This window comes from Bombina bombina, chromosome 2, assembly GCF_027579735.1.
Source record: "Bombina bombina isolate aBomBom1 chromosome 2, aBomBom1.pri, whole genome shotgun sequence".
Classification (NCBI taxonomy): Eukaryota; Metazoa; Chordata; class Amphibia; order Anura; family Bombinatoridae; genus Bombina; species Bombina bombina.
The window spans coordinates 104,148,772-104,174,192 of NC_069500.1; the positions used below are offsets into that span (position 1 = coordinate 104,148,772).

Consider the following 25,421-nt stretch of genomic DNA (forward strand, 5'->3'; position numbering starts at 1 on the left):
CTTGGGGCATGCCCCGCAAAGGGCCCTGTTCAGGGCTGGTAAGGTAAAAGAGCTTGTAACTTTTTTAATTTAGAATAGGGTAGGGAATTTTTTATTTTGGGGGGCTTTGTTATTTTATTAGGGGGCTTAGAGTAGGTGTAATTAGTTTAAAATTGTTGTAATATTTTTCTTATGTTTGTAAATATTTTTTTATTTTCTGTAACTTAGTTCTTTTTTATTTTTTGTACTTTAGCTAGTTTATTTAATTGTATTTATTTGTAGGAATTGTGTTTAATTAATTTATTGATAGTGTAGTGTTAGGTTAATTGTAGGTAGTTTATTTAATTATTTTATTGATAGGGTAGTGTTAGGTTTAATTATAACTTAGGTTAGGATTTATTTTACAGGTAAATTTGTTATTATTTTAACTAGGTAACTATTAAATAGTTCTTAACTATTTAATAGCTATTGTACCTGGTTAAAATAATTACAAAGTTGCCTGTAAAATAAATATTAATCCTAAAATAGCTATAATATAATTATAATTTATATTGTAGCTATATTAGGATTTATTTTACAGGTAAGTATTTAGCTTTAAATAGGAATAATTTATTTAATAAGAGTTAATTTATTTCGTTAGATAAAAATTATATTTAACTTAGGGGGGTGTTAGTGTTAGGGTTAGACTTAGCTTTAGGGGTTAATCCATTTATTAGAATAGCGGTGAGCTCCGGTCGGCAGATTAGGGGTTAATAATTGAAGTTAGGTGTCGGCGATGTTAGGGAGAGCAGATTAGGGGTTAATACTATTTATGATAGGGTTAGTGATGCGGATTAGGGGTTAATAACTTTATTATAGTAGCGCTCAGGTCCGCTCGGCAGATTAGGGGTTAATAAGTGTAGGTAGGTGTCGGCGACGTTGTGGGGGGCAGATTAGGGGTTAATAAATATAATATAGGGGTCGGCGGTGTTAGGGGCAGCAGATTAGGGGTACATAGGGAGAACGTAGGTTGCGGCGGTTTACGGAGCGGCAGATTAGGGGTTAAAAGTGTAATGCAGGGGTCAGCGATAGCGGGGGCGGCAGATTAGGGGTTAATAAGTGTAAGGGTAGGGGTGTTTAGACTCGGGGTACATGTTAGGGTGTTAGGTGCAGACGTAGGAAGTGTTTCCCCATAGCAAACAATGGGGCTGCGTTAGGAGCTGAACGCTGCTTTTTTGCAGGTGTTAGGTTTTTTTTCAGCTCAAACAGCCCCATTGTTTCCTATGGGGGAATCGTGCACGAGCACGTTTTTGAGGCCGGCCGCGTCCGTAAGCAACTCTGGTATCGAGAGTTGCATTTGCGGTAAAAATGCTCTACGCTCCTTTTTTGGAGCCTAACGCAGCATTTGATTAAACTCTCGATACCAGAGTTAATTTTATGGTGCGGCCAGAAAAAAGCCCGCGGAGCGTTAGCAGCCCTTTTACCACCGAACTCCAAATCTAGGCCAAGGTGTTTAATGTCCCTTTAAACATGTCAAAAATGTCCCATTAACACTGATCATCTTCCAAGACATACTACAGTTTCATACAATTCATCAGCCGTCAATATCTCATTTCAAAGTTACTGTATCCTCACCCCTTCTACCAACTTTACCTATGAAATGTCCCCAAATATAATATACAAATGCTTTATTAGACCATCAAAACCAATTTAATTCTTCGCAGCCTCTGTTCTCTAATTAAAATTCCTTTTTTTCTGCTGTTTTTTCTCTAACCACTCCTCAAATTGGAAAGGAGTTGATATTGGTACCAAACATAGCAATGTTTTTAAGAGATTGCCATACCCTTTAACTGACCATCATAAATTGAGTTGCGGTATTCCCAAAGCTTTCAATTCCTTACAGTCTCATCAGTTGAAGAAAACATTACACCCAAGTACGAGAGCTGTTAGGTTTTAAAAGCTTTTTTGACTATGATACCTTTATTTATGGATATCATTAGTCTATCAAATAATGCAAGTAGCTTATTCTTCCTTATAAAGCACTTAATATTTCTTGCCACCCTGCATCTTAGCCCTCACTACTAAATTAAACTCAAATTTTTCTTCATTCAGATAGAGCATCCAATTTTAAACAGCTTTCCAATTTACTTCTACTACCAAATTTGTTTCATTCTCTTGGTATAATTTGCTGAAGGAGCAGTAATGCACTACAGAGAGCTTGCTGAACACGTCTAGTCAGCCAATCACAAGAGACAAATGTGTGTAGTCACCAATCACCAGCTAGTGTTGGATGTGTACATATTCTTTTCAACAGATACGAAGAAAACAAAGTACATTTGAAAATATTTAAAAGTGTCTTAAAATAACATGCTCTATCAGATTTATTCTAGTTTATTATTGTCTTTCCTATCCCTTTAAGTACACATATCGCTAACACGTATATCTGTCTAATAACTCCCACATTCATGCATTAAACCTTACTGTTACATAGTTGAAAACGACCTTATTTTTAAACAAATACACATTAAACATATGAAATCTTTAATCTCATTGTTAAAAGGGATAGGAAAGTTAATAATAAACTTGCATAAATCTGATAGACCATGTCATTTTAAGACACTTTTAAATTCACTTCTATAAATGAACTGTGTTCTCTTAGTATCCATTGTTGAAAAAGAATGTGTACATATCCTGTACTAGTGGGAGATAGCTGGTGATTGGTGTCTGCACACATTTGTCTATTTTGATTGGCTGACTAGATGTGATCAGTTAGCTGCAAGTAGTGTACTGCTGCTCCTTCAACAAAGAATATCAAGAGAATGAATAAAAACTGATAATAGACGTAAATTGCAAAGTTGTTTATAATTGTATGTTCTATACGAATCCTGAAAGAAAAAAATGGGTTTCATGTCTCTTAATCATACCCATTGCATATACTGAATATGTTTGTAGATTCACAGTTGGTTTAAACATATCTTCTTAATTTCTGGTGATCCACTTATACCTAATATGCTTCAAAACGTGTACAATAAATTTGCTATTTATGTATGTTTTCAAATGCAATAAGATCTTTCTCAATCAGAGCGTTTTTGCGCAAGGCTCCTAATAAGCTCCATATATGTCATCAGTCACATCGCCAATATTCTTGTATCAATTATAAAGGGAACAAATCTGCTTGCATTTTATAAATAATAATAGTCCATGTTACTTAGAATTATCAGGTCATATTATATTATATTAATCTCTTCTTACATAATATTAAAACTCAACATTTTTATGTTTTATTATTATTATCGGTTATTTGTAGAGCACCAACAGATTCCGCAGCGATATATTACCAAGCATCGTGGTTTGCTGTTCCATGCACAAAATTTGCTTCTAAAAATAATAAATTAGAATAAAAATGACTTTATCATCCATCAAATGGAAAGGAAGAAAAACACAAGGGTGAAAAGGTGCCTGAGGTTAACTCAAAAAAACTGCAGATTATAATTAAAAAAGAGAGTGGGGTTGTGGACTCTCCATGTCCGGAAGGAAAGACATTTATCAGGTAAGCATAAATTTAGTTTTCTTTCCTATGACATGGAGAGTCCACAACATCATTCCAATTACTAGTAGGAACCAATAACCAAGCTAGAGGACACGGAATGAACAGGGAGGGAGAAAAACAAAGGCAGGAGGAACCACCGCTTGAAGAACTTTTCTTCCAAAAGAAGACTCGGCTGAGGCAAAAGTATCAAATTTGTAGAATTTGGAAAAAGTATGTAGACATGTTGCTGCCTTGCAAATCTGATCCACAGAAGCTTAATTTTTGAAAGCCCAAGAGGAGACAGCCCTAGTAGAATGAGCCGTAATTCTCTCAGGACGCTGTTGTCCAGCATTCTCATAAGCAAAACAAATCATACTTCTTAACCAGAGGGAAAGAGTAGTAGAAGTGGCCTTCTGATCCGCACAACATCCAAGTTCTGCAAGAGACGTTCCTTCTGGGAAGAAGGATTAGGACAAAAAGAAGGAACAACAATTTCCTGATTAATGTTTCGATCCGATACCACCTTAGGGAGAAACCCCAATTTAGTACAAAGGACCGCCTTATCAGTATGAAAAATAAGGTACAGGGAATCACACTGCAGAGCTGAAAGTTTAGACACTCTGCAAGCGGAAGAAATGGCAACAAGAAACAAAACTTTCAAGGATAACAGTTTTATATGAACAACATGCATTTGCTCAAACGGAGCCTGCTGAAAAACTTTAAGAACTAAATTAAGGTTCCACGGGGAAGCAACAGGCTTAAACACAGGCCTGATTCTAACCCGGGGCCTGTACAAAGGCTTGAACATCTGGTAGACGTTTGTGCAAAAGGATAGATAACGCGGAAATCTGACCCTTTAGGGTAATGACCGATAAACCCTTATTCAGGTCATCCTGACGAATAGACAAAATCCGGGGAATCCTCACCCAGCTCCAGGAGAACCCCTTAGATTCACACCAATAAAGATATTTACGCCATATCTTATGGTAAATAACCGGTTTTCGAGCCTGAATCATAGTTTCAATGACCGCTTCAGAAAAAACACGTTAGCTTCCAAAAATCTAGGTTTGGCTGCAGGAAAGGACCCTGAAGTAGAAGGTCTTTCCTCTGAGGTAACCTCCAAGGAGGTAGAGATGACATCCTTACTAGATCCTCGAACCAGATCCTGCAAGGCCATGCAGGAGCTATTAGTATCACTGATGCTCTCTCCTGTTTGATACAAGCAATGACTCGTGGAAGGAGAGCAAACAGAGGAAACAGGTAAGCCAGAGAAAACCTCCAAGGAACCGCTACAGCATCTATCAGAACGGCCTGAGGATCTCTTAACCTTGAACCGTACTTTGGAACCTTGGCATTTTGGCGTGACGCCATCAGATTCAACTCTGGAACCCCCCACTTGAGGGATATCTGAGAGAACACTTCCAGGTGGAGAGCCCAGTCCCGGGGATGAAAGGTTTGTCTGCTTAGAAAATCTGCCTCCTAGTTGTCCACTCTTGGAATGTGGATGGCAGATAGAAGACAATCGTGGGCTTCCGTCCACTGCAGAATGTGAGTCACCTCCTTCATGGCTAAGGAACTCCGAGTCCCTCCCTGGTGGTTGATGTAAGCCACTGAGGTGATGTTGTCCGATTGGAATCTTATACACCGGAACAACAACAGTTGAGGCCACGCTAATAGGACATTTAGGATAGTGCTCAACTCCAAAATGTTTATGGGAAGAGAGGACTCTTCCTGAGACCACAGGCCTTAAACCTTTAGAGGACCCCAAACAGCTCCCCGGCCCGACAGGCTGGTGTCTGTAGTCACAATTTCCCAAGAAGGTCTCAGAAAGCAAGTTCCCTGAGACATATGTTCCTGTGACGCCCACCACGAGAGAGAGTCTCTTGTGAGAGGGTCCAGATTTATCCTCTATGATAAATCTAAATGATCTTCGTTCCATTGACGGAGCATACAAAGTTGCAGTGGTCATAGATGGAACCGAGCAAAAGGAATGACGTTCATAGATGCCACCATCAGACCAATCACCTCCATGCATTGAGCCACACATGGACGAAAGGCAGACTGGAGAGAAAGGCAGGAAGCAAGAATTTTGGTCTTTCTGACCTCCATCAGGAAAATCTTCATGGACAAGGAATCTATTATAGTCCCTAGGAAACAGACTTTGGTAGATGGAACAAGAGAACGTTTTTCCAATTTCATCTTCCACCCTTGGGAACGAAGAAAAGACAACAGCATCTCTGTATGAGATTGGGCTGGTTGAAAAGATGACGCCTGAACCAAGATGTCTTCTAGATAAGGCACCATAGCAATTCCCTGGGATCTCATCACAGCCAATAGCGCCCCCAGAACCTTTGTGAATATTCTGGGAGCCATGGCCAGAGCAAATGGAAGTGCAAAAAATTAGAAGTGCTTGTCCCGAAAGGCAAACCTTCCCTGTAAATGGGAACATGAAGGTATGCGTCCTTCAGGTCTATGGTCGTCATAAAATGACCTTCCTGTACCAATGTAAGAATGGAACGAAGGACGGAACCCTGAGGAATTTGTTGAGACATGACATCTAGAATGGGCCGAAAAGTTACCTCCTTTTTGGGAACCACAAATAGATTTGAATAGAAACCTAGACCCTGTTCTTTTAGAGTGACAGGCACAATAACTCTCAGAGAGTATAGGTCTTTTACACAGTTCAAAAAGGCCTTCTTCTTTATTTGGTTTGAGGATAATCTTGACAGGAGAAATCTGCTCCTTGGAGGGCAAGACTTGAATCCCATTCTGTAACCCTGGGATACTATGTCCACCGCCCAAGGGTCTGGGACATCGCATATCCAGGCTTGACGAAAAAGAGAAAGCCTGCCCCCCACCTGATCCACACTGGAATCGGGGGTGGAACCTTAATGCTGATTTAGCGTCAGCAGAAGGTTTCTTGTTTTGTTTTCCCTTGTTCCAGGGCTGGTTGGATTTCCAAGAGGATCTGGGTTGATCTGGTTTTGAAGAAGAAGAGGAGGACTTTTGTCCCTTAAAGTTACGAAAGGAACAAAATTAGAAGTCTGACGTCCTCTGGGTCTATTCTTCTTGTCCTGAGGTAGGAAAGATCCCTTTCCTCCTGTAATTTCTGAAATGATCTCCGCCAGACCAGGTCCAAACAGAGTCTTTCCATTGTATGGTAAAGCCAAAAGCTTGGCCTTAGAAGAGACATTGGTCGACCAAAATTTTAACCACAGAGCCCTGTGGGCTAATACCATGAAGCTAGACATCTTAGCTCCCAGACGAATTATCTGCATATTGGCATCACAGATAAAGATATTAGCCAATTTAAGAGCTTTGATCCTATCTTGGATCTCTTCTACTGTAGTTTCCTCTGTAATAAGATCAGACAATATATCACAATGCAATCAGACAATGCAGCTCTCGCAACCGTAGCAATACTTGCTGACGGTTGCCACTGTAACCCTTGATGGATGTACATCTTTTTTAGGTAAGCCTCTAGCTTCTTGTCCATTGGGTCCTTAAAAGAGCAACTATCCTTTATAGGAATGGTAGTTCTCTTAGCAAGAGTAGAAATAGATCCTTCTACTTTAGGAACAGTGCGCCATGAGTCACGAATAGAGTCAGCAACAGGAAACATTGTCTTAAAAACAGGGGAAGGGGAAAAAGGAACCCCTGGCTTATCCCCTTCCTGAGCAATAATTTCAGACATCTTCCTTGGGACAGGAAAAACCTCCTCAGAAGATGGGGAATCATAAACTCTATCCAATTTAGAAGACTCAGAGTTGTTGAAAGTAGCTAAAACCTCCTTCAATAGTAACCGGAGGTGTTCAAGCTTAAATCTAAAATTAACCTTTTCAGTTTCTGAAGATTTGTCTGCTAAAGTGTCAGAGTCTGAGATCTCTCCTTCAGAAGCTACTGAAGTATTCTCCTCATCAGACATCTGAGAAAGATTGGCTAATGCAGACCTAGAGTCAGAAGCCTTACTATCAGGCAGATGTTTAGATTTTCTCTTACGCTTACCCGATAAAGGGAAAGCTGACAAAGCCGGTGTTACTGCAGAAGAAATCTGAGCGGCAAAATCCACAGTTAAACACCTCCAGGTGGATGAGAGGACACAGAAGGCACAGTATGAGAAACAATTAAGGCTTGGGACATCTGAGGAGAAAACTGCATAGGTAGGGCAATCTGGTTGTCTAAACAAAGCAAACATCTATCCATAGAGATAGGCTGATCCTGTTCTGCATCCATAGCTTAGAATAACAGGTCCACTAGCAATGTCCAAAAAAGAAATTGTAATTCTCAGTTAAATATTAAATATGAAACATTAAACAATTGAAAAGGATTCACATATATAAATATAACTTTGAAAAACTGCCTGAGGCTCCTACCGGCCAGAAGAATATCTGACTAGTAAAGGCAACTTTCTAGAAGTGATTTCTCTCCTCTGGTAATACGGTGAGCTGATAAACAGAGCCAATACAGAAGACTGACAAGCTGAGTCAAAGACGGCTGCACAAAATACTCTCCAACCGCTCCGTAAAAGCGGAAGTGTGGTTATCACGTGAGTGAGTAACCAGAAAAAACTGTGTCACAGAAATTTACACAACTCTAAAAGAGCGCGAAGAAACCGCAGTTTGAAAAATGGCAAAAATATAATAACCGTTATTAAAACAGTTTAACATAAGCCCAAATAATGAAAAGGACTACACCTGTATATATATTAAGCCTCTAAACCTATGAGCATAAATATAGTAGTAGGAATCCAATAAACTCCTTTATCGTTAACCCATGAAATCCCCTGGCCAAGTGAACTCCCCATATTTGAGTCTCATACTATATAAAAATACTCAAGTGCCATGTCCTCAATATGAATCCTTAATTAATAAGGAATATTAAGTCCCAAAGGAAAGATCTGAAAAAAGAGGATTAACTTCTTAAGTGCTGCTATCCTTCTTTACCTAGAAGGCAAAGGCACTTACCTTAGATCCAAGTGCAGGACAGATGCTGCTCCTTAGGTGTGGCAGGTACTTCACTCCCTGTCATGCACCTGTAGGAAAAGAAAGAACAGAGTAACCAATTCTGGCTTTCTACAATGGGGTAGCAAAGTGTTAAAAGTAAAGCAAAGACTTCCTTACCGCCTTTTAACTGATAAAAGCCACCACTACTCTTACTCAAGAGATTGACATGCTTGCAGGGAAAAGTACCCATAAAAGGATTACCAACTTCGCACAACCTCCATTGACAGAGGCAAAGAGAATGACTGGGGGTTATGGGTAAGGCAGTTACACTTAACAGCTTTGCTGGGGTGCTCTTTGCCTCCTCCTGCTAGCCAGGACTTGAATATCCCACTAGTAATTGGAATATTGTGGACTCTCCATGTCATAGGAAAAAAATAAATTTAACAGGTAAGCATAAATTTTGTTTTTTTCATATCATGAGGGTTGATATATTTGTAAATTACATAAACTGTTTAGGAATTTGAATATCCAATGCTTGGCATAGATTGCAGATTACCATTGGGAGATCATAAACCCACAAGGCCCATGTTTAGGGTGGCAGATTTGGAGGGTGTCAGATTGTGGGTATTAATTATGGTTCTATTTGTGTAACTGATAATAAAGCAGCATAATACTGATTATATTGTCTTCCAAGTTTTGTTAACTATAACAATTAAAATAAAAAATAAAAAACTTTTCCAAAAAAAGCATCATGGTGATTTTTTGATAATTTCTAACAATAAAGGAAACTATTGTGTGTTTTTTTTAATATACATATCTCTTTATAATTTCTTAAGTGTTGATTGTTTGAATCTAAAGACTTAAAAGTATTCTTGCTTGTAGAGCCTTAAAAATATAACCGCTCCAGCAATGAAAACAGTGAATCACAAAGCTGTACGCATTGCAAAGCACTCTTTACATTCTTCAGACAGCTAGGAGTAAACAAATAACTGCACATGGGTGGCTAGTCATGGAGTGAGCACTATAAAAACTGAGGGCTCTTTTCCATTGAGCCGCAATTGGGATTTTGCGTGGTCGCAAATGGAGAAAAATTGCTGTCGGAAGGCATTATGCTTAATGAAAGTTTCCGATTTGCGTTTTCCATCTTTTCCGTCAGCCGCGGGGTCCAGCTGCCAAAAAGAAATGTCACACAAACAGTTGGAAGCTGTCGATAAGGTCTCAAACATTACGGCATACTGAACTACGTGTAAAAGAGGAAAAATAAACTTCTTGAGGCTTAGTTCCCATTTAGATATTAAAATTTACAAACAATGAAAGTGTTAGACTTTATAAATGTATTGTTTTATATAATATTTATTGCTGTCCCAGGTATATGATTAGTTGGAATTATGTTCCTATTTAAATATCAATTTGTATTTACATATAAACATAAAATCAAGCACATATCTCCATAATTCCAAGTAGGCCTATGCGTTTACATATATCAATACATTTAAAAATTAAAAAAAACATTTTTCATATCTTGTATATTTGTTTTGTGACCTACATAACTCCTGTGTCTTTCTCTCTAGAGGCAATCACAGGTAAGGAGCATAGTTGTTAAGTGTAACTTTTATACGGCTAGATTTAGAGTTTTGTCGGTAACGACCCGCGTATCTAACGCTGGCTTTTTTTCCCCCGCACCTTTTAAATACCGCTGGTATTTATAGTTCACAAAAGGGCTGCGTTAGGCTCCAAAAAGGGAGCGTATAGCATATTTACCGCCACTGCAACTCTCAATACCAGCGGTGATTACGGACGCGGCCAGCTTGAAAAACGTGCTCGTGCACGATTCCCCCATAGGAAACAATAGGGCAGTTTGAACTGAAAAAAAACCTAACACCTGCAAAAAAGCAGCGTTCAGCTCCTAACGCAGCCCCATTGTTTTCTATGGGGAAACACTTCCTAAGTCTGCACCTAACACCCTAACATGTACCCCGAGTCTAAACAACCCTAACCTTACACTTATTAACCCCTAATCTGCCGCCCCCACTATCGCTGACCCCTGCATATTTTTTTTATACCCCTAATCTGCCGCTCCGTACACCGCCGCAACCTACGTTATCCCTGTGTACCCCTAATCTGCTGCCCCTAACACCGCCGACCCCTATATTATATTTATTAACCCCTAATCTGCCTCCCCCAACGTCGCCTCCACCTACCTACACTTATTAACCCCTAATCTGCTGACCGGACCTCACCGCTACTATAATAAAGTTATTAACCCCTAATCCGCCTCACTCCCGCCTCAATAACCCTATAATAAATAGTATTAACCCCTAATCTGCCCTCCCTAACATCACAGACACCTAACTTCAAGTATTAACCCCTAATCTGCCGACCGGACCCCACCGCTACTCTATTAAATTTATTAACCCCTAAAGCTAAGTCTAACCTTAACCCTAACACCCCCCTAAGTTAAATATAATTTAAATCTAACTAAATAAATTAACTCTAATTAAATAAATTATTTCTATTTAAAGCTAAATACTTACCTGTAAAATAAACCCTAATATAGCTACAATATAAATTATAATTATATTGTAGCTATTTTAGGATTAATATTTATTTTACAGGCAACTTTGTATTTATTTTAACCAGGTACAATAGCTATTAAATAGTTAATAACTATTTAATAGCTACCTAGTTACAATAATTACAAAATTACCTGTAAAATAAATCCTAACCTAAGTTACAATTAAACCTAACACTACACTATCAATAAATAAATTAAATTAAATACCTACAATTATCTACAATTAAACCTAACACTACACTATCAATAAATTAATTAAATACAATACCTACAAATAAATACAATTAAATAAACTAACTAAAGTACAAAAAATAAAAAAGAACTAAGTTACAAAAAATAAAAAAATATTTACAAACATTAGAAAAATATTACAACAATTTTAAACTAATTACACCTACTCTAAGCCCCCTAATAAAATAACAAAGCCCCCCAAAATAAAAAAATGCCCTACCCTATTCTAAATTAAAAAAGTTCAAAGCTCTTTTACCTTACCAGCCCTTAAAAGGGCCCTTTGCGGGGCATGCCCCAAAGAAAACTGCTCTTTTGCCTGTAAAAAAAAAAACATACAATACCCCCCCCAACATTACAACCCACCACCCACATACCCCTAATCTAACCCAAACCCCCCTTAAATAAACCTAACACTAAGCCCCTGAAGATCTCCCTACCTTGTCTTCACCACACCGGGTTCACCGATCGGTCCAGAAGAGGGTCCAAAGTCTTCATCCAAGCCCAAGCGGGGGCTGAAGAGTGACGTCCATCCTCCGGCTGAAGTCTTGATCCAAGCGGCGGCTAAAGAATTCCATCTTCGGGCAGAAGTCTTCATCCTATCGGGCAGAAGAGTCGATCCGGACCGGCAAACATCTTCATCCAAGCCGCATCTTCTATGTTCTTCCATCCGATGACGAGCGGCTCCATCTTCAAGACCTCCAGCGCGGATCCATCCTCTTCTTCCGACGTCCTAAACCAGAATGAAGGTTCCTTTAAGGGACGTCATCCAAGATGGCGTCCCTCGAATTCCGATTGACTGATAGGATTCTATCAGCCAATCGGAATTACGGTAGGAAAATTCTGATTGGCTGATGGAATCAGCCAATCAGATTCAAGTTCAATCCGATTGGCTGATTGGATCAGCCAATCAGATTGAGCTCGCATTCTATTGGCTGATCGGAACAGTCGGATTGAACTTGAATCTGATTGGCTGATTCCATCAGCCAATCAGAATTTTCCTACCTTAATTCCGATTGGCTGATAGAATCCTATCAGCCAATCGGAATTCGAGGGACGCCATCTTGGATGACGTCCCTCAAAGGAACCTTCATTCTGGTTTAGGACGTCGGAAGAAGAGGATGGATCCGCGCTGGAGGTCTTGAAGATGAAGCCGCTCTTCATCGGATGGAAGAACATAGAAAGATGCGGCTTGGATGAAGATGTTTGCCGGTCCGGATCGACTCTTCTGCCCGGATAGGATGAATACTTCTGCCCGAAGATGGAATTCTTTAGCCGCCGCTTGGATCAAGACTTCAGCCGGAGGATGGACGTCACTCTTCAGCCCCCGCTTGGGCTTGGATGAAGACTTCAGACCCTCTTCTGGACCGATCGGTGAACCCGGTGTGGTGAAGACAAGGTAGGGAGATCTTCAGGGGCTTAGTGTTAGGTTTATTTAAGGGGGGTTTGGGTTAGATTAGGGGTATGTGGGTGGTGGGTTGTAATGTTGGGGGGGGTATTGTATGGTTTTTTTTTACAGGCAAAAGAGCAGTTTTCTTTGGGGCATGCCCCGCAAAGAGCCCTTTTAAGGGCTGGTAAGGTAAAAGAGTTTTGAACTTTTTTAATTTAGAATAGGGTAGGGCATTTTTTTATTTTGGGGGTCTTTGTTATTTTATTAGGGGGCTTAGAGTAGGTATAATTAGTTTAAAATTGTTGTAATATTTTTCTAATGTTTGTAAATATTTTTTTATTTTTTGTAACTTAGTTCTTTTTTATTTTTTGTACTTTAGTTAGTTTATTTAATTGTATTTATTTGTAGGTATTGTATTTAATTAATTTATTGATAGTGTAGTGTTAGGTTTAATTGTAGATAATTGTAGGTATTTTATTTAATTTATTTATTGATAGTGTAGTGTTAGGTTTAATTGTAACTTAGGTTAGGATTTATTTTACAGGTAATTTTGTAATTATTTTAACTAGGTAGCTATTAAATAGTTATTAACTATTTAATAGCTATTGTACCTGGTTAAAATAAATACAAAGTTGCCTGTAAAATAAATATTAATCCTAAAATAGCTACAATATAATTATAATTTATATTGTAGCTATATTAGGATTTATTTTACAGGTAAGTATTTAGCTTTAAATAGGAATAATTTATTTAATAAGAGTTAATTTATTTCGTTAGATTTAAATTATATTTAACTTAGGGGGGTGTTAGGGATAGGGTTAGACTTAGCTTTAGGGGTTAATACATTTATTAGAGTAGCGGTGAGGTCTGGTCGGCAGATTAGGGGTTAATACTTGAAGTTAGGTGTCTGTGATGTTAGGGAGGGCAGATTAGGGGTTAATACTATTTATTATAGGCTTATTGAGGCGGGAGTGAGGTGGATTAGGGGTTAATACATTTATTATAGTGGCGGTGAGGTCCGGTCGGCAGATTAGGGGTTAATAATTGTAGGTAGGTGGAGGCGACGTTGGGGGCGGCAGATTAGGGGTTAATAAATATAGGGGTCGGCGGTGTTAGGGGCAGCAGATTAGGGGTTCATAGGGATAACGTAGGTGGCGGCGGTGTGCGGTCGGCAGATTAGGGGTTAAAAATTTTTAATAGAGTGGCGGCGATGTGGGGGGACCTCGGTTTAAGGGTACATAGGTAGTTTATGGGTGTTAGTGTACTTTAGAGCACAGTAGTTAAGAGCTTTGTGAACCGGCGTTAGCCCAGAAAGCTCTTAACTCCTGACTTGTTTCTGCGGCTGGAGTTTTGTCGTTAGATTTCTAACGCTCACTTCAGCCAAGACTCTAAATACCGGCGTTAGAAAGATCCCATTGAAAAGATAGGATACGCAATTGGCGTAGGGGGATCTGCGGTATGGAAAAGTCGCGGCTGGAAAGTGAGCGTTAAACCCTTACCTACAAAACTCTAAATACCAGCGGTAGCCCAAAACCAGCGCTAGGAGCCTCTAACACTGGTTTTGACGGCTAACGCCAAACTCTAAATCTAGGCGAAAGTGTTAAGTCGGATGGAAGAGTTAAAGGGACACTGAACCCAAATTTTATTTCTTTTGTGATTCAAATAGAGCATGCAATTTTAAGCAACTTTCTAATTTACTCCTATTATCAATTTTTCTTCATTCTCTTGCTATCTTTATTTGATAAAGAAGGCACCTAGGCTTTTTTGGTTCAGACCTCTGGACAGCACTTTTTTATTGGTGGATGAATGTATCCACCAATCAGCAAGAGCAACCCAGGTTGTTCACCAAAAATGGGACGGCATCTAAATTTACATTCTTGCATGTCAAATAAAGATACCAAGAGAATGAAGAAAATTTGATAATAGGAGTAAATTAGAAAGTTGCTTAAAATTTCATGCTCTATCTGAATCATGACAGAAAAAATTTGGGTTCAGTGTCACTTTAGCGTTAACTTACACATACACGAAAAGACCGACTGCACTGCGCAAATAGAAACTGGGAACTGAAATGGAGCAGTAAACTACTTTTAGCTGTCGGCAGCTTTGTTAGCTTACAGCTCCATTTTTCACAACTCAATGGAAATAAGCCCTCATTTGGGGAGGTCCATAGGGAGTTGTGGATATGGGGCACACAACAGAGTTTATTTACAAGGTAATTTTTTTCTGTGATTGCGTTGTTACGATTGTGCATGGTGTTCACTAACGAGTCACCTAGTAAAGTTCTTTACATGGGCAGTCGCTTTTCTTAGATATATACACCAAAATAATAGTAATATATCCCCCAAATTAGTATCAAACACAATAACAATACCATGAGGTAGTTTTATCAAGCAGGGGATGCTGCAATCTACCCCCAAAGTTTCAGGTCCGCCTGAAACTTAAGTTAAGAATCAGCGTTTGGAAGACCATTGCTCCTTAACTTACGCACCACCTCTGAGGTGGCGGACTACAATCATCCCGATCAGATACGATCAGAATGCTTGACACCCCTGATTGGCCGCAAATGTGCAGAGGGCGGCATTGCACAAGCATTTTACCAGAAATGCTTGTACAATGATGTCAGCAGTGATCGTGTCCGCCCGACATTTCATAATTCTACCCCCATTTCTCATATAAAAATGCTCTCATATTAAAAATCCAAAGTTGTTTTTTTTATTTCTCAGGTGATAATCTAGTGCCTGCTAACATCGTCATGTCCGATAGAGCTGGTTCACTAAATCCCTTACACAATAGATTCATATAATAATAGTGTCATATATCACTCGAGCATGAAGCTCATGGTGTGTTAAGCCGAAGGTGCGCTTAGCCGATGGTGCACCATTAGTGGAGTTCTTCATGTTACTCTACGATAATAATAAAGCTTTACTTCATCTTCAATTATCAAAAATCACTAATTTGTACTGCACTTTTGTGAATGACGCACAAGCGCAACACATTATACCTGTAATACAAATGCATTCAGAGAGCTCTAATAGTGCTCCCTGCGCTATCCATTAAAAATAAAGTGCGCCCAAAAACGTTTTGGTTCCATTAAGATGCTTTGGTTAAAATGTTTAACTATCTAATTGTAATACCAGATTGTGTGTTATTATTAGTGCCAGAGCAAGATAATATGTTGTAAAAATGAATCATTTTTGGACAGTATCACATGGTCTAACTGTGAGTGGTTTAACTAATATATAAAGTGAACTAAATGGAGAATGTTATTTAATAGTAACTACTTATTCATGTTTCCTATTAAGGGCGAGATTACAAATGGCGCGCTATTTAGCACTCCCACTCACATGTTAACTTCTTTAGAAGTACATTTATTGTGCGCGTATCACAAGTTGAAAGTAAAACATTTTCGCACAAGTGATAACCAGACGCACGCAAAAAGGCAAACTTTGAATATCGTAACCAAGTTAAAGGGACATGGAACCCAATTTTTTTACTTTCATTATTCAGATAGAGAAATATATATATATATATATATATACACACACACATACATATGTATTTATGTGTTTATATGTGTATATATTTCTGTAACTACATATATACACATATAAATACATATGTACACACATATAAACATATATATATTTAGACATGTATATGTATGTATCTCTATGTTAAAACTCTTTGCATGCATTATTTTTTTTCTAACAACTGAGACCTCATGTCTTTGAGCCCTTATAACTTTTTAATGTAATGTTTTTAATCATTTTTTTAGATAGTGTTATTATAAGTGTACCAGTACTTTTTAATGTATTTTTTATGTGTTTTTTTAATGTGTTTTTGCAACTTTTTAAACTCACGTAACAGTTAACCAGAGCTCTGAAGTTGCGCTATCCTGACACGTTAAAATCAAATGAGCTCAAGCAAACGTGTTTACTTTCAAATTGTAGCACGTGTGCGTCTTGGCTTTCATGTATGTGTGCAGAAATCAACCTGAAAAAACATGAATACAACATTTTCACCGGCAAAATTAATAGTAATGGGAGCCACAGTCAGATAATGTTCCTTACAGTCATTGGGGCCAATTTAATCATGTCTGCCCGACATCGCTAAATGCTGACAGCATACACTGTTGGCATTTATCATTGCACAAGCATTTCTTGTGAAATGCTTGTGCAATGCCGCCACTCTGCACATCTGCGGCTAGCAGGGGGTGTCAATCATCTTGATCGAACAAGTCCGACGACCGCTGCTTTTTAACTTACTTCAGGTGGACCTGAAACCTTGGACGGACACAGCAAAATCCACTGCTTGTTAAATCCGGACCTATATTTTAAGATAATCTGCAAGTGTAAATTATCAGATACTTATGGACATTTTTATTTTCTAGGCATCCCTACAAGCTATTGTCTTGTTTTGCACTTTAAGGGTTAGATTACAAGTGGCATGCTAACTGTTGCACATGAGTGATAAAGGGTTTATCGTGGCTCTTTGGGCGTCTGAAGTAGCATGAGTATAACAGGTTAAAAGTAAACAAGTTCACTTGAGTGCAATTTAATTTAGTGCTCGTCAGGATAGCGAGAATTCAGAGCTCTGGTTAACTGTTACGCTCAACAAAAAGGTTGCACAAAACATGTCAAAATTATATTTAAAAGTAAAGTTAGACTCAAAATAAGACTATCTAATAAAATTTATTTAAAAATTGCATAAAAAAAGTTATAAGGGCTAGAAAATATGAGGTTTCAGGTGTTAGGAAAAAAAAGGCTGCAAAGGTCTTTAACATAGAGATACATGCATATATATGTCTAAATGTGTATATGAATAATATGTATATTAATGTGGTTGCGATATTCCAAGTTCGGTTTTTGCGAGCGTCGGGTTAAAGCTCATGTGAAAAATGTTTAAAGTAATGGTAAAATCTCCCCTTTTTAAAATCAGATCTGGAATGTAAGCGCTATTTTAGATGGAGTTTAATTCATTAGCTGTAATGAAGATGCGCTATAACTTAGTTATTAATATAGATATGAAATTCAAATACCCCACGTTACACCACCCACTTCAAAAGTCAATTTTCCTGTCAGCTAAATGATTGAATTACTCTCCAATCAATGCTCTAGCTACAACAAAAGTGCCAGATGGGGACAGCGCTGATTGGACAACAATTCAATCTGTTAGCTCACAGAAAATTTGACTTTTGAAGTGGGCGGAGGAGCAAACAGTATTTGAATTTCATATCTATATTAAAAAGCATGTTATACTGCATCTTCATTACAGCTAATGAATTAAACTCCATCTAAAATAGCGCTTACATTCCAGATCTGATTTTAAAAAGGGGAGAGTTTACCATCACTTTAATTTCAACTTGTAATACGCACGCTGCCTGAGGCAAGCAAAAAGCTTAGTTCTAGCGGAGTTAAAGGGATAGAAAAGTCAAAATGAAACTTGCATGATTCAGATAGAGCAGGTCATTTTAAGACACTTTTAAATTCACTTCTATTTTCAAATGTGCTTTTTTCTCTTGGCATCCCTTGTTGAAAAAGAATATGCACATATCTTACACTAGTGGGAGCTAATTGCTGATTGGTGCCTGCACACATTTGTCTCTTGTGATTGGCTAACTAGATGTGTTCATCTATCTGCCAGTAGTGCAATGTTGTTCCTTCAGCAAAGGATAACAAGAGAATGAAGCAAATTTAATAATAGAATTTTTTTTTTAAAATTGTATGTACTATTTAAATCATGAAAGAAAATTTTGGGGTTTCCTGTCTCTTTAATGCAGGAGCAATAAATAGTGCTCCACTCGTAAACTAGCCCTAAATTAGCAAATTTAGTACAAGAGTTTTAGTTGCAAATGAACACGTATTATTTAAATTCCTTCTGAGTTTCAATATTCTCAAATTAAATAGATATTATAAAATGTGCTGCCACCCTTGTATGTAATATATGTAAGTGTGTGGGTATATATGCAATAAAAGCTTTACCAAGCCAAGAGTGAAAAAAGGTAAAATTATTTGGTTTATTCTCTTTCAAACAACATGCAAAACTGTTTGTAACATGTACAATCACAAAACCTTTCTGCAGGTTACTGTGATAAAAATAACTGACTTTTCTATATTTTTCTTTATTCTGTTTTTTTCTTAGCTTTGGTATATATTTCACACTTAACTTGATGGAATTGCATATAATTTGCTTATTATTACAATAAAGATTGCTCTTCCAAATGTAATCATTAATAAAAAAATAAAGTATATTTCTGCTATTTAAATATATTTTAAATATAATTTTTCAAACAGTTTTTAAAATCATACTATTGGTGTAATAATGGTGATTTACTGGATTTATATAAAAGGATCTTCTCGTGGACGATCATCTGCTAAGAAGTCTAAGTCGGTGTCTGTTAGTCCTGAACCAATTGATCCCATTCCAGTAGGTCCTCCTCCTATTCAACCAGGGTCTCCAGAATGGGTGTATGTAAATGAGCCGCTTCCAAAAGTACGTACCACAAAAACATTTTGCTTTGTTTTTTTGCCGCGTGACTTACATTGCTTCCACATTTTGAAGTTTTCAGTGTGGATACTATAGTCTACTGTTTTTTTGCTTTAAAGTCAAATTTTGTAATATTTATTCAAACAACAGTGGTAATATACCCCAGAAAATTCTACAATCTAAAAGAGTGATGGCTAACTTCCTAACACATGGGGCCACAGAAGAATAGAAGCCGAATGCTGTCATATAAATGACTAATAATATATTTCTAAAAGTATCCTGTAGCACAGGGAGAGATATAGGTACGGTTGCAAGATACCCTCATTCTACATATTAGTTCGTATTTTTCCTAGGGCCACAAAAACTATTGCACACATTCTTAGATCTCATTTAATTCTGGGGGCTACAAAGACTAGTGCAGAAGGCCGCATGTTACCCAGAGGTCACCAGCTGGCCACCCCTGATATAAAAAGTTTTATGGGTAAAATTTGGTGATGCATTTGAAGAATGGTCTAATTTTAGATAATATCAGATAATCTAATTGTATTACTAAGATAACAGCATTAAAGGGGCATGAAACACAACATTTTCCTTTCATGATTTAGGTAGAACATACCATTTTAAACAACTTTCCAGTTAACTTCTATTATCAAATTTGCTTCATTCTCTTGTTATCATTTGTTGAAGAAGCAGCAATGCACTACAGGTTTCTAATTATACACATAGGTGAGCCAGTGACAATCGGTGTATATACAGTATGCAGCCACCAATCAGCAGCTAGAACTTTGGTTTTAGGAGAATTATGTATACAATGTTGGAAGTCTTCCTTTAGAATTCTATTTATTTAACCAATTTATATATTATTCTTTTACCTACATTAAAAATGGTTTATTTTAATACAGTATTTTTTCCTTTCTATGTTATTTGACATTTAATAGGAAATTCCTGAATTCCTAGTACCATATTGGGAAACTGTAGAAAATACTTATGGGAACACTATCAAAAGTGTGCTGAGAAGTGTCAGAGATGAGCAGCAAATTGTTATCCGCTATTTGTATAATATCAAGTAAGTACATATTCCTGATATGTATTGCTAATTATTTTTTATCTAGAAATAAAAAAATATATAATTAACTATGTTGAATTAGTGCAAAACCACCTTAAGGAAAAATAATAGGGCAGGGCATCACTTATCTCTTTAACTGCACATGTGCAAACAACAAGATAAATATGTATCGTTTTGCAATAGGTTAGTAAAGGTCCTTTTGTTCTGGGGACAAAGAAAAAAGCTGCATTACTGATTTTAAACTACATTATCATGCAGCTTACAATTTTCATTGTATGTCCTTTATAAAGGGACGCTAAAGTCAAAATGAAACTTCAGTGGCTCAGATAGCGTATGTCATTTTTAAAGCCTTTTCAATCTACTTCCATTATGATACTCTGCACACTGATTCGACAGCTCCTACTGAGCATGTGCAAAAGTTGGATACATACATCAGAAAAATATCTACTCCTCATTTAAATTCAGATTAGGTGCTCTTGCATTGTGTTTTTTTATGCATTTGTGATGCTATTGTATTTAATAATATGTTATTAAACAGGTTGTTAACCGTTCTAATCTCTAACTAATCGCTAAATTTAAATATATTGTGTTCTCCCCAGGACCTTTTTAATGGGTGCACCACTTAGCTGATTTTACTAACAACCCAGCTAAAATTTTAGTGAATATTAACCCCTTCAGGACTAGGAATTTTAGAGAAAAACTTGTCGAAAGTACCAGAGCATCTTAAGCATTTTTACAATCACTCCATTTAAACAGAAATAGAGACGTTTTTCTTTTTCCCTATCAAAACTATATATATATTTGTTTTTAGTAGGTAACCCAAGGTATTGATGTAGGCCCATTTTGGTATATTTCATGCCACCATTTCGCTGTCAATTGTGATTATATGTAAGAAAAACTAACTTTTTCACAATCTTTCTGTTTCTCACTGAAATTATTTACATGCTGCTTGTGCAGTCATAACACAATTTGTTGTAAACGCTTCTCTGGGATCCCCTTTGTTCATAAACAGCAGACATGCATGGCTTTGCCATTGCTTTTGGGTAATTATGAGGCTGCTAATTACAGCTGCACAACCCACTTCTAATATTCCCAGCAGTGAAGAGGTTAATCAGGTTGCTTTTCCTTGAGTGCTAATGACGGTTCAGAGACGTCATTAGCACTCAACTACCTTTTTTGCAATCTGGGGGCCCCCATCCGCTCCTACCCCAGCAATCGGGCCTGCATAGTGACAGGCATCACCGGGGCTTCCTGTTACGTGCGGTGACGTCACACGCAATGACGTGATGAAGTCACCGCGTAACTTTATTTAAAATTGTCAATACAAAGTATAGGGAAAGGGGGCATGCTGCTTAAAAACCTGTATATCAGGGATCTAAGTAGCTACAGACCCAGGAAAGATCCACCATTGGAAAGGTAATCGCCTAACTTTTCCGTTGGTATAATTCTTGGGGATCTGTGGGAAAAAATAAAAAAGTAAAAAAGAATGTTTTTTGAAAATAGTAAAAACAGAAAAATATTAAATTCAGCTTAGCACTCAAAGGGTTAAGGTTAATTTTAACTGTAGTATAGCAATTACCCTCCCAACTGACACCTCTCACCCCTTGATCTCTACCTGATCCCTCCTTAACAGCTCTCTTCTCTCCGTAACCCCCCCACTGGTTACCACCATCTTAGGTACTGGCTTACAGTCTGACAGTATGCAGGTTTAGGGCTTTTTTTCTTTTAATGGCTTTTTTTTTTCACTGTAGGGAACCCACCTCCCTTACCCCTCCCAAACAGCTCTTTAACCCTCCCCTATCTTTCTAAATTTCACCAGCTTAGGCACTGGCAGCTGTCTGCCACTACTCAGTTTATAGTAATTGTATTATTTTTTTAATGCATTTCTTAATAAAAAAAAAATTTCTGTAGTTTAGTGTGTTTTAATATATATGCACACTATGGGGCCGATTTATCAAATGGCGGGTGGACATAATTTGCTGTAGCATTTATCATTTATCATTGCACAAGCATTTCTGGTGAAATGCTTATGCAATTCCGTCCCCTACACATTCGCGGCCAATCGGCCACTAGCAGGGGGTGTCAATCATCCCGATTGTAGCTTGGTAAATATACCCTATAGTGTACTCACTGTTATTGCAAAGGATGCCTTCCTATCATGATTGTTGATGCAAAACTCATAATGCACCTTAAGAAAACAAATGACTAGAGAGACAAGGTAAGGGAGAGGAAAACACTAGCTCGCAGAAAAGTATGTAACAGTATTAACCTACGCCTCCCTGGGAGAAAGTAGGAGAGTACACTTCAGGGCGATTTTACAGCATAGAAAACAAAATAAGTAATGGATGCATATTGCAATAATGTTATGCTTTATATAATAAAACATTTAATGTTGTTACATTTTGAGTTTAATAGCACTGTAATTCTTTGTTTTTGTAGAAACCAGTTTAAAGATTTCTTAAAGAGACCAGACTTCAAGCAGGAATTTGTGTCTCAGTGGCAAGACGATTTTAGCTCTTTTGCCGAAGACGTGTGGGAAGACGAAGAAATAAAAGCTGAGCTTCATCAACGAGTTGATGTAATTATTTTAAAGACCATATTAAAATAATTAAGCAACTCAGCATTTTAGTAACAAGAGAATCCATATATACAGTTCTAGGACGTTTTATAATGAGAAGTACAGTAGATGTTTGTCCAGACAGAACACCCTTAATTTAACTCCCCCAAAACCAGATATGTAAAAATGATATATCACAAATACAAGCCATGTATGTAAACTGCTCACACAAAATCAAATTACTAGGTTTAGGATTTTTAAAATGTATGGCATTTCTGGCCAAAACATAATTAAAGGGACATAAAACCCATGATTCAGAAAGAGCACACAATTTTAAACTTACTTCTATTATATAATTTGCTTCACTCTCTTGGTATCCTTTGTTAAAAAAGCAGGAAGGTAAGCTACAGGAGCGTGCACGTGTCTGCAATACTATATGGCAGCAATTTTGCAAGAATTCTATACATTAGCAAGAGCACTAGATGGCAGCACTTTTGCCTGCCATGTAGTTCTCCATATGTGCATGCTGCCTATCTAGATATCTCTTCAACAAAGAATACCATAAAAACAAAGCAAATTAGGTAATAGTAGTAAATTGGAAACTTTTTGAAATTGTATGCTCTGTCTGAATCATAAAAGCAAAAAATGTGGGTTTCATGTCCCTTTAATTGTAATTGTTTGGGATCTGTACATTTAGGTCTATTTAAAGCTGTCACACCACTTACTCACCAATCAAATGGTAACAGTTCTTAAACTGATATGAAACCCAATTTTTTTTTTTCATGATTCAGATACAGAATGCAATTTTAAGCAACTTTCTAATTTATTCCTATTATAACTTTTTAGTTCAGCGTTTGCTGATTGGTGGCTACATGCTGTGTGCAGAACATTGGATTGGAATGTGAAATATTTACAGTAAATACACAGTATAATACTTTATTAAATATGAATATTGCCTAAATAACAGGTTTTTATCTACTTAACTGCAAAGGGCTCCAGTGCACTTATATATATATATATCTAAATATGTATTTATGTGTATATATGTCTGTAAATACATATATACACATATAAATACATCTGTACGCATATATAGACATTTATAAAGTGTCATTCATGTTAAATTGTTTTCTACCTTAGGACCTTCGAGACCGTCTTTGGGACATATGTGACAAGAGAAAGGAAGAAGCCGAGCAAGAGCGTAATGATATCATGAATGACGGATGGTTACAAGATCACACAGGAATCCTTATTAATTTTTTCTTTTCATTGATGCAGGTAAACAACTAGCCCAATACGAATTGCATACTGCCCCACAGAATAATACCATATTTCTGTGTCTGTCATTAAAGTGGTGCAATCTACTGGCGATTAGCCCTAATTAAATAAAGAAAACTAAGATCAGTTTTATTAAAAAAATAGACTTGGCAAATTGTGACCCTAAAATGTCATAAAAAAATAGATGTATAAAATCTTAGCGTCTGTAAGTGAATAGCAGGTAAATACTAGGGAAAGTCCACATTGTGGCCTTAGGTTGAACAACACAGATCTAAATAGTTTATTCCTACGAAGGGCCAGATTACAAGTGGAGCGCTATTTAACGTTCCCGCTTCAGTGTTAACTGCCCTAGAACTAAACTTTTTGCACGCGTCAGGATGTGCTCGTATTACAAGTTGACAGTATACTGTTGTCACTCACTCGCTAACCCAGCGTGCCTAAAAAGACTTAGAATATCAAGCGTGCTACCAGTATTAGTGTTGGGATTTTTCCAGGTTCCTGGTTATTTGTTCGGATTCTGAGGATAGGGGTGTGTGGCTAGTTCTTTCTCCTGTTAAGTGTGGTCAGTCCACGGGTCATCATTACTTCTGGGATATTAACTCCTCCCCAACAGGAAGTGCAAGAGGATTCACCCAGCAGAGCTGCTATATAGCTCCTCCCCTCTACGTCACACCCAGTCATTCTCTTGCACCCAACTAATAGATAGGATGTGTGAGAGGACTGTGGTGATTATACTTAGTTTTATACCTTCAATCAAAAGTTTGTTATTTTATAACAGCACCGGAGTGTGTTGTTCCTTCTCTGGTAGAGTTTGAAGAAGAATCTACCTGAGTTTTTTGTATGATTTTAGCCGGCGTAGTTAAGATCATATTGCTGTTCTCGGCCATCTGAGGAGAGGTAAACTTCAGATCAGGGGACAGCGGGCAGGTTAATCTGCAAAGAGGTATGTAGCAGCATATTATTTTCTGACAATGGAATTTGACTGAGAAAATTCTGCCATACCGATATAATGTAATCTCAGCCTTAAATGCAGTAGTAGCAACTGGTATCAGGCTGTCATGTATGTATATTTTACACTTCAGTATTCTGGGGAATGGAACTTCACTGGGATAATACTGTATGCATAAGACTTTAGCCTAATTTGCAGTGACTAGCAACAGGCTTTCTAATGTCATTTCATTTATTTGATGTTAAACGTTTTTGCTGGCATGTTAAATCGTTTAATTTTCTGAGGTACTGGGTGAAAAAATGTTTTGGGCACTGTTTTTTTCCACTTGGCAGTCGTTTTATTTAATTTAAGACAGTTTACTGATCTCCCTCACTGTTGTGTGTGAGGGGGAGGGGCCTATTTTGGCGCTTTTGCTACGCATCAAAAAATTCAGTCAGAAGTCTCTTGTCTTCCCTGCATGAT

General features: G+C 37.6%; 1 protein-coding gene across 1 annotated transcript in view; it reads left to right on the top strand.

The window, feature by feature from the left end:
- SPEF2 (sperm flagellar 2) overlaps positions 1–25,421 on the top strand; it is a 439,169-nt gene that overhangs the window by 280,704 nt on the left and 133,044 nt on the right. The window contains exons 21-24 of the mRNA XM_053699669.1: positions 18,973–19,115; positions 20,048–20,175; positions 22,615–22,753; positions 23,873–24,010. Of these exons, the coding sequence (XP_053555644.1) occupies positions 18,973–19,115; positions 20,048–20,175; positions 22,615–22,753; positions 23,873–24,010 (548 nt within the window). The remainder of the gene's footprint in view (positions 1–18,972; positions 19,116–20,047; positions 20,176–22,614; positions 22,754–23,872; positions 24,011–25,421) is intronic.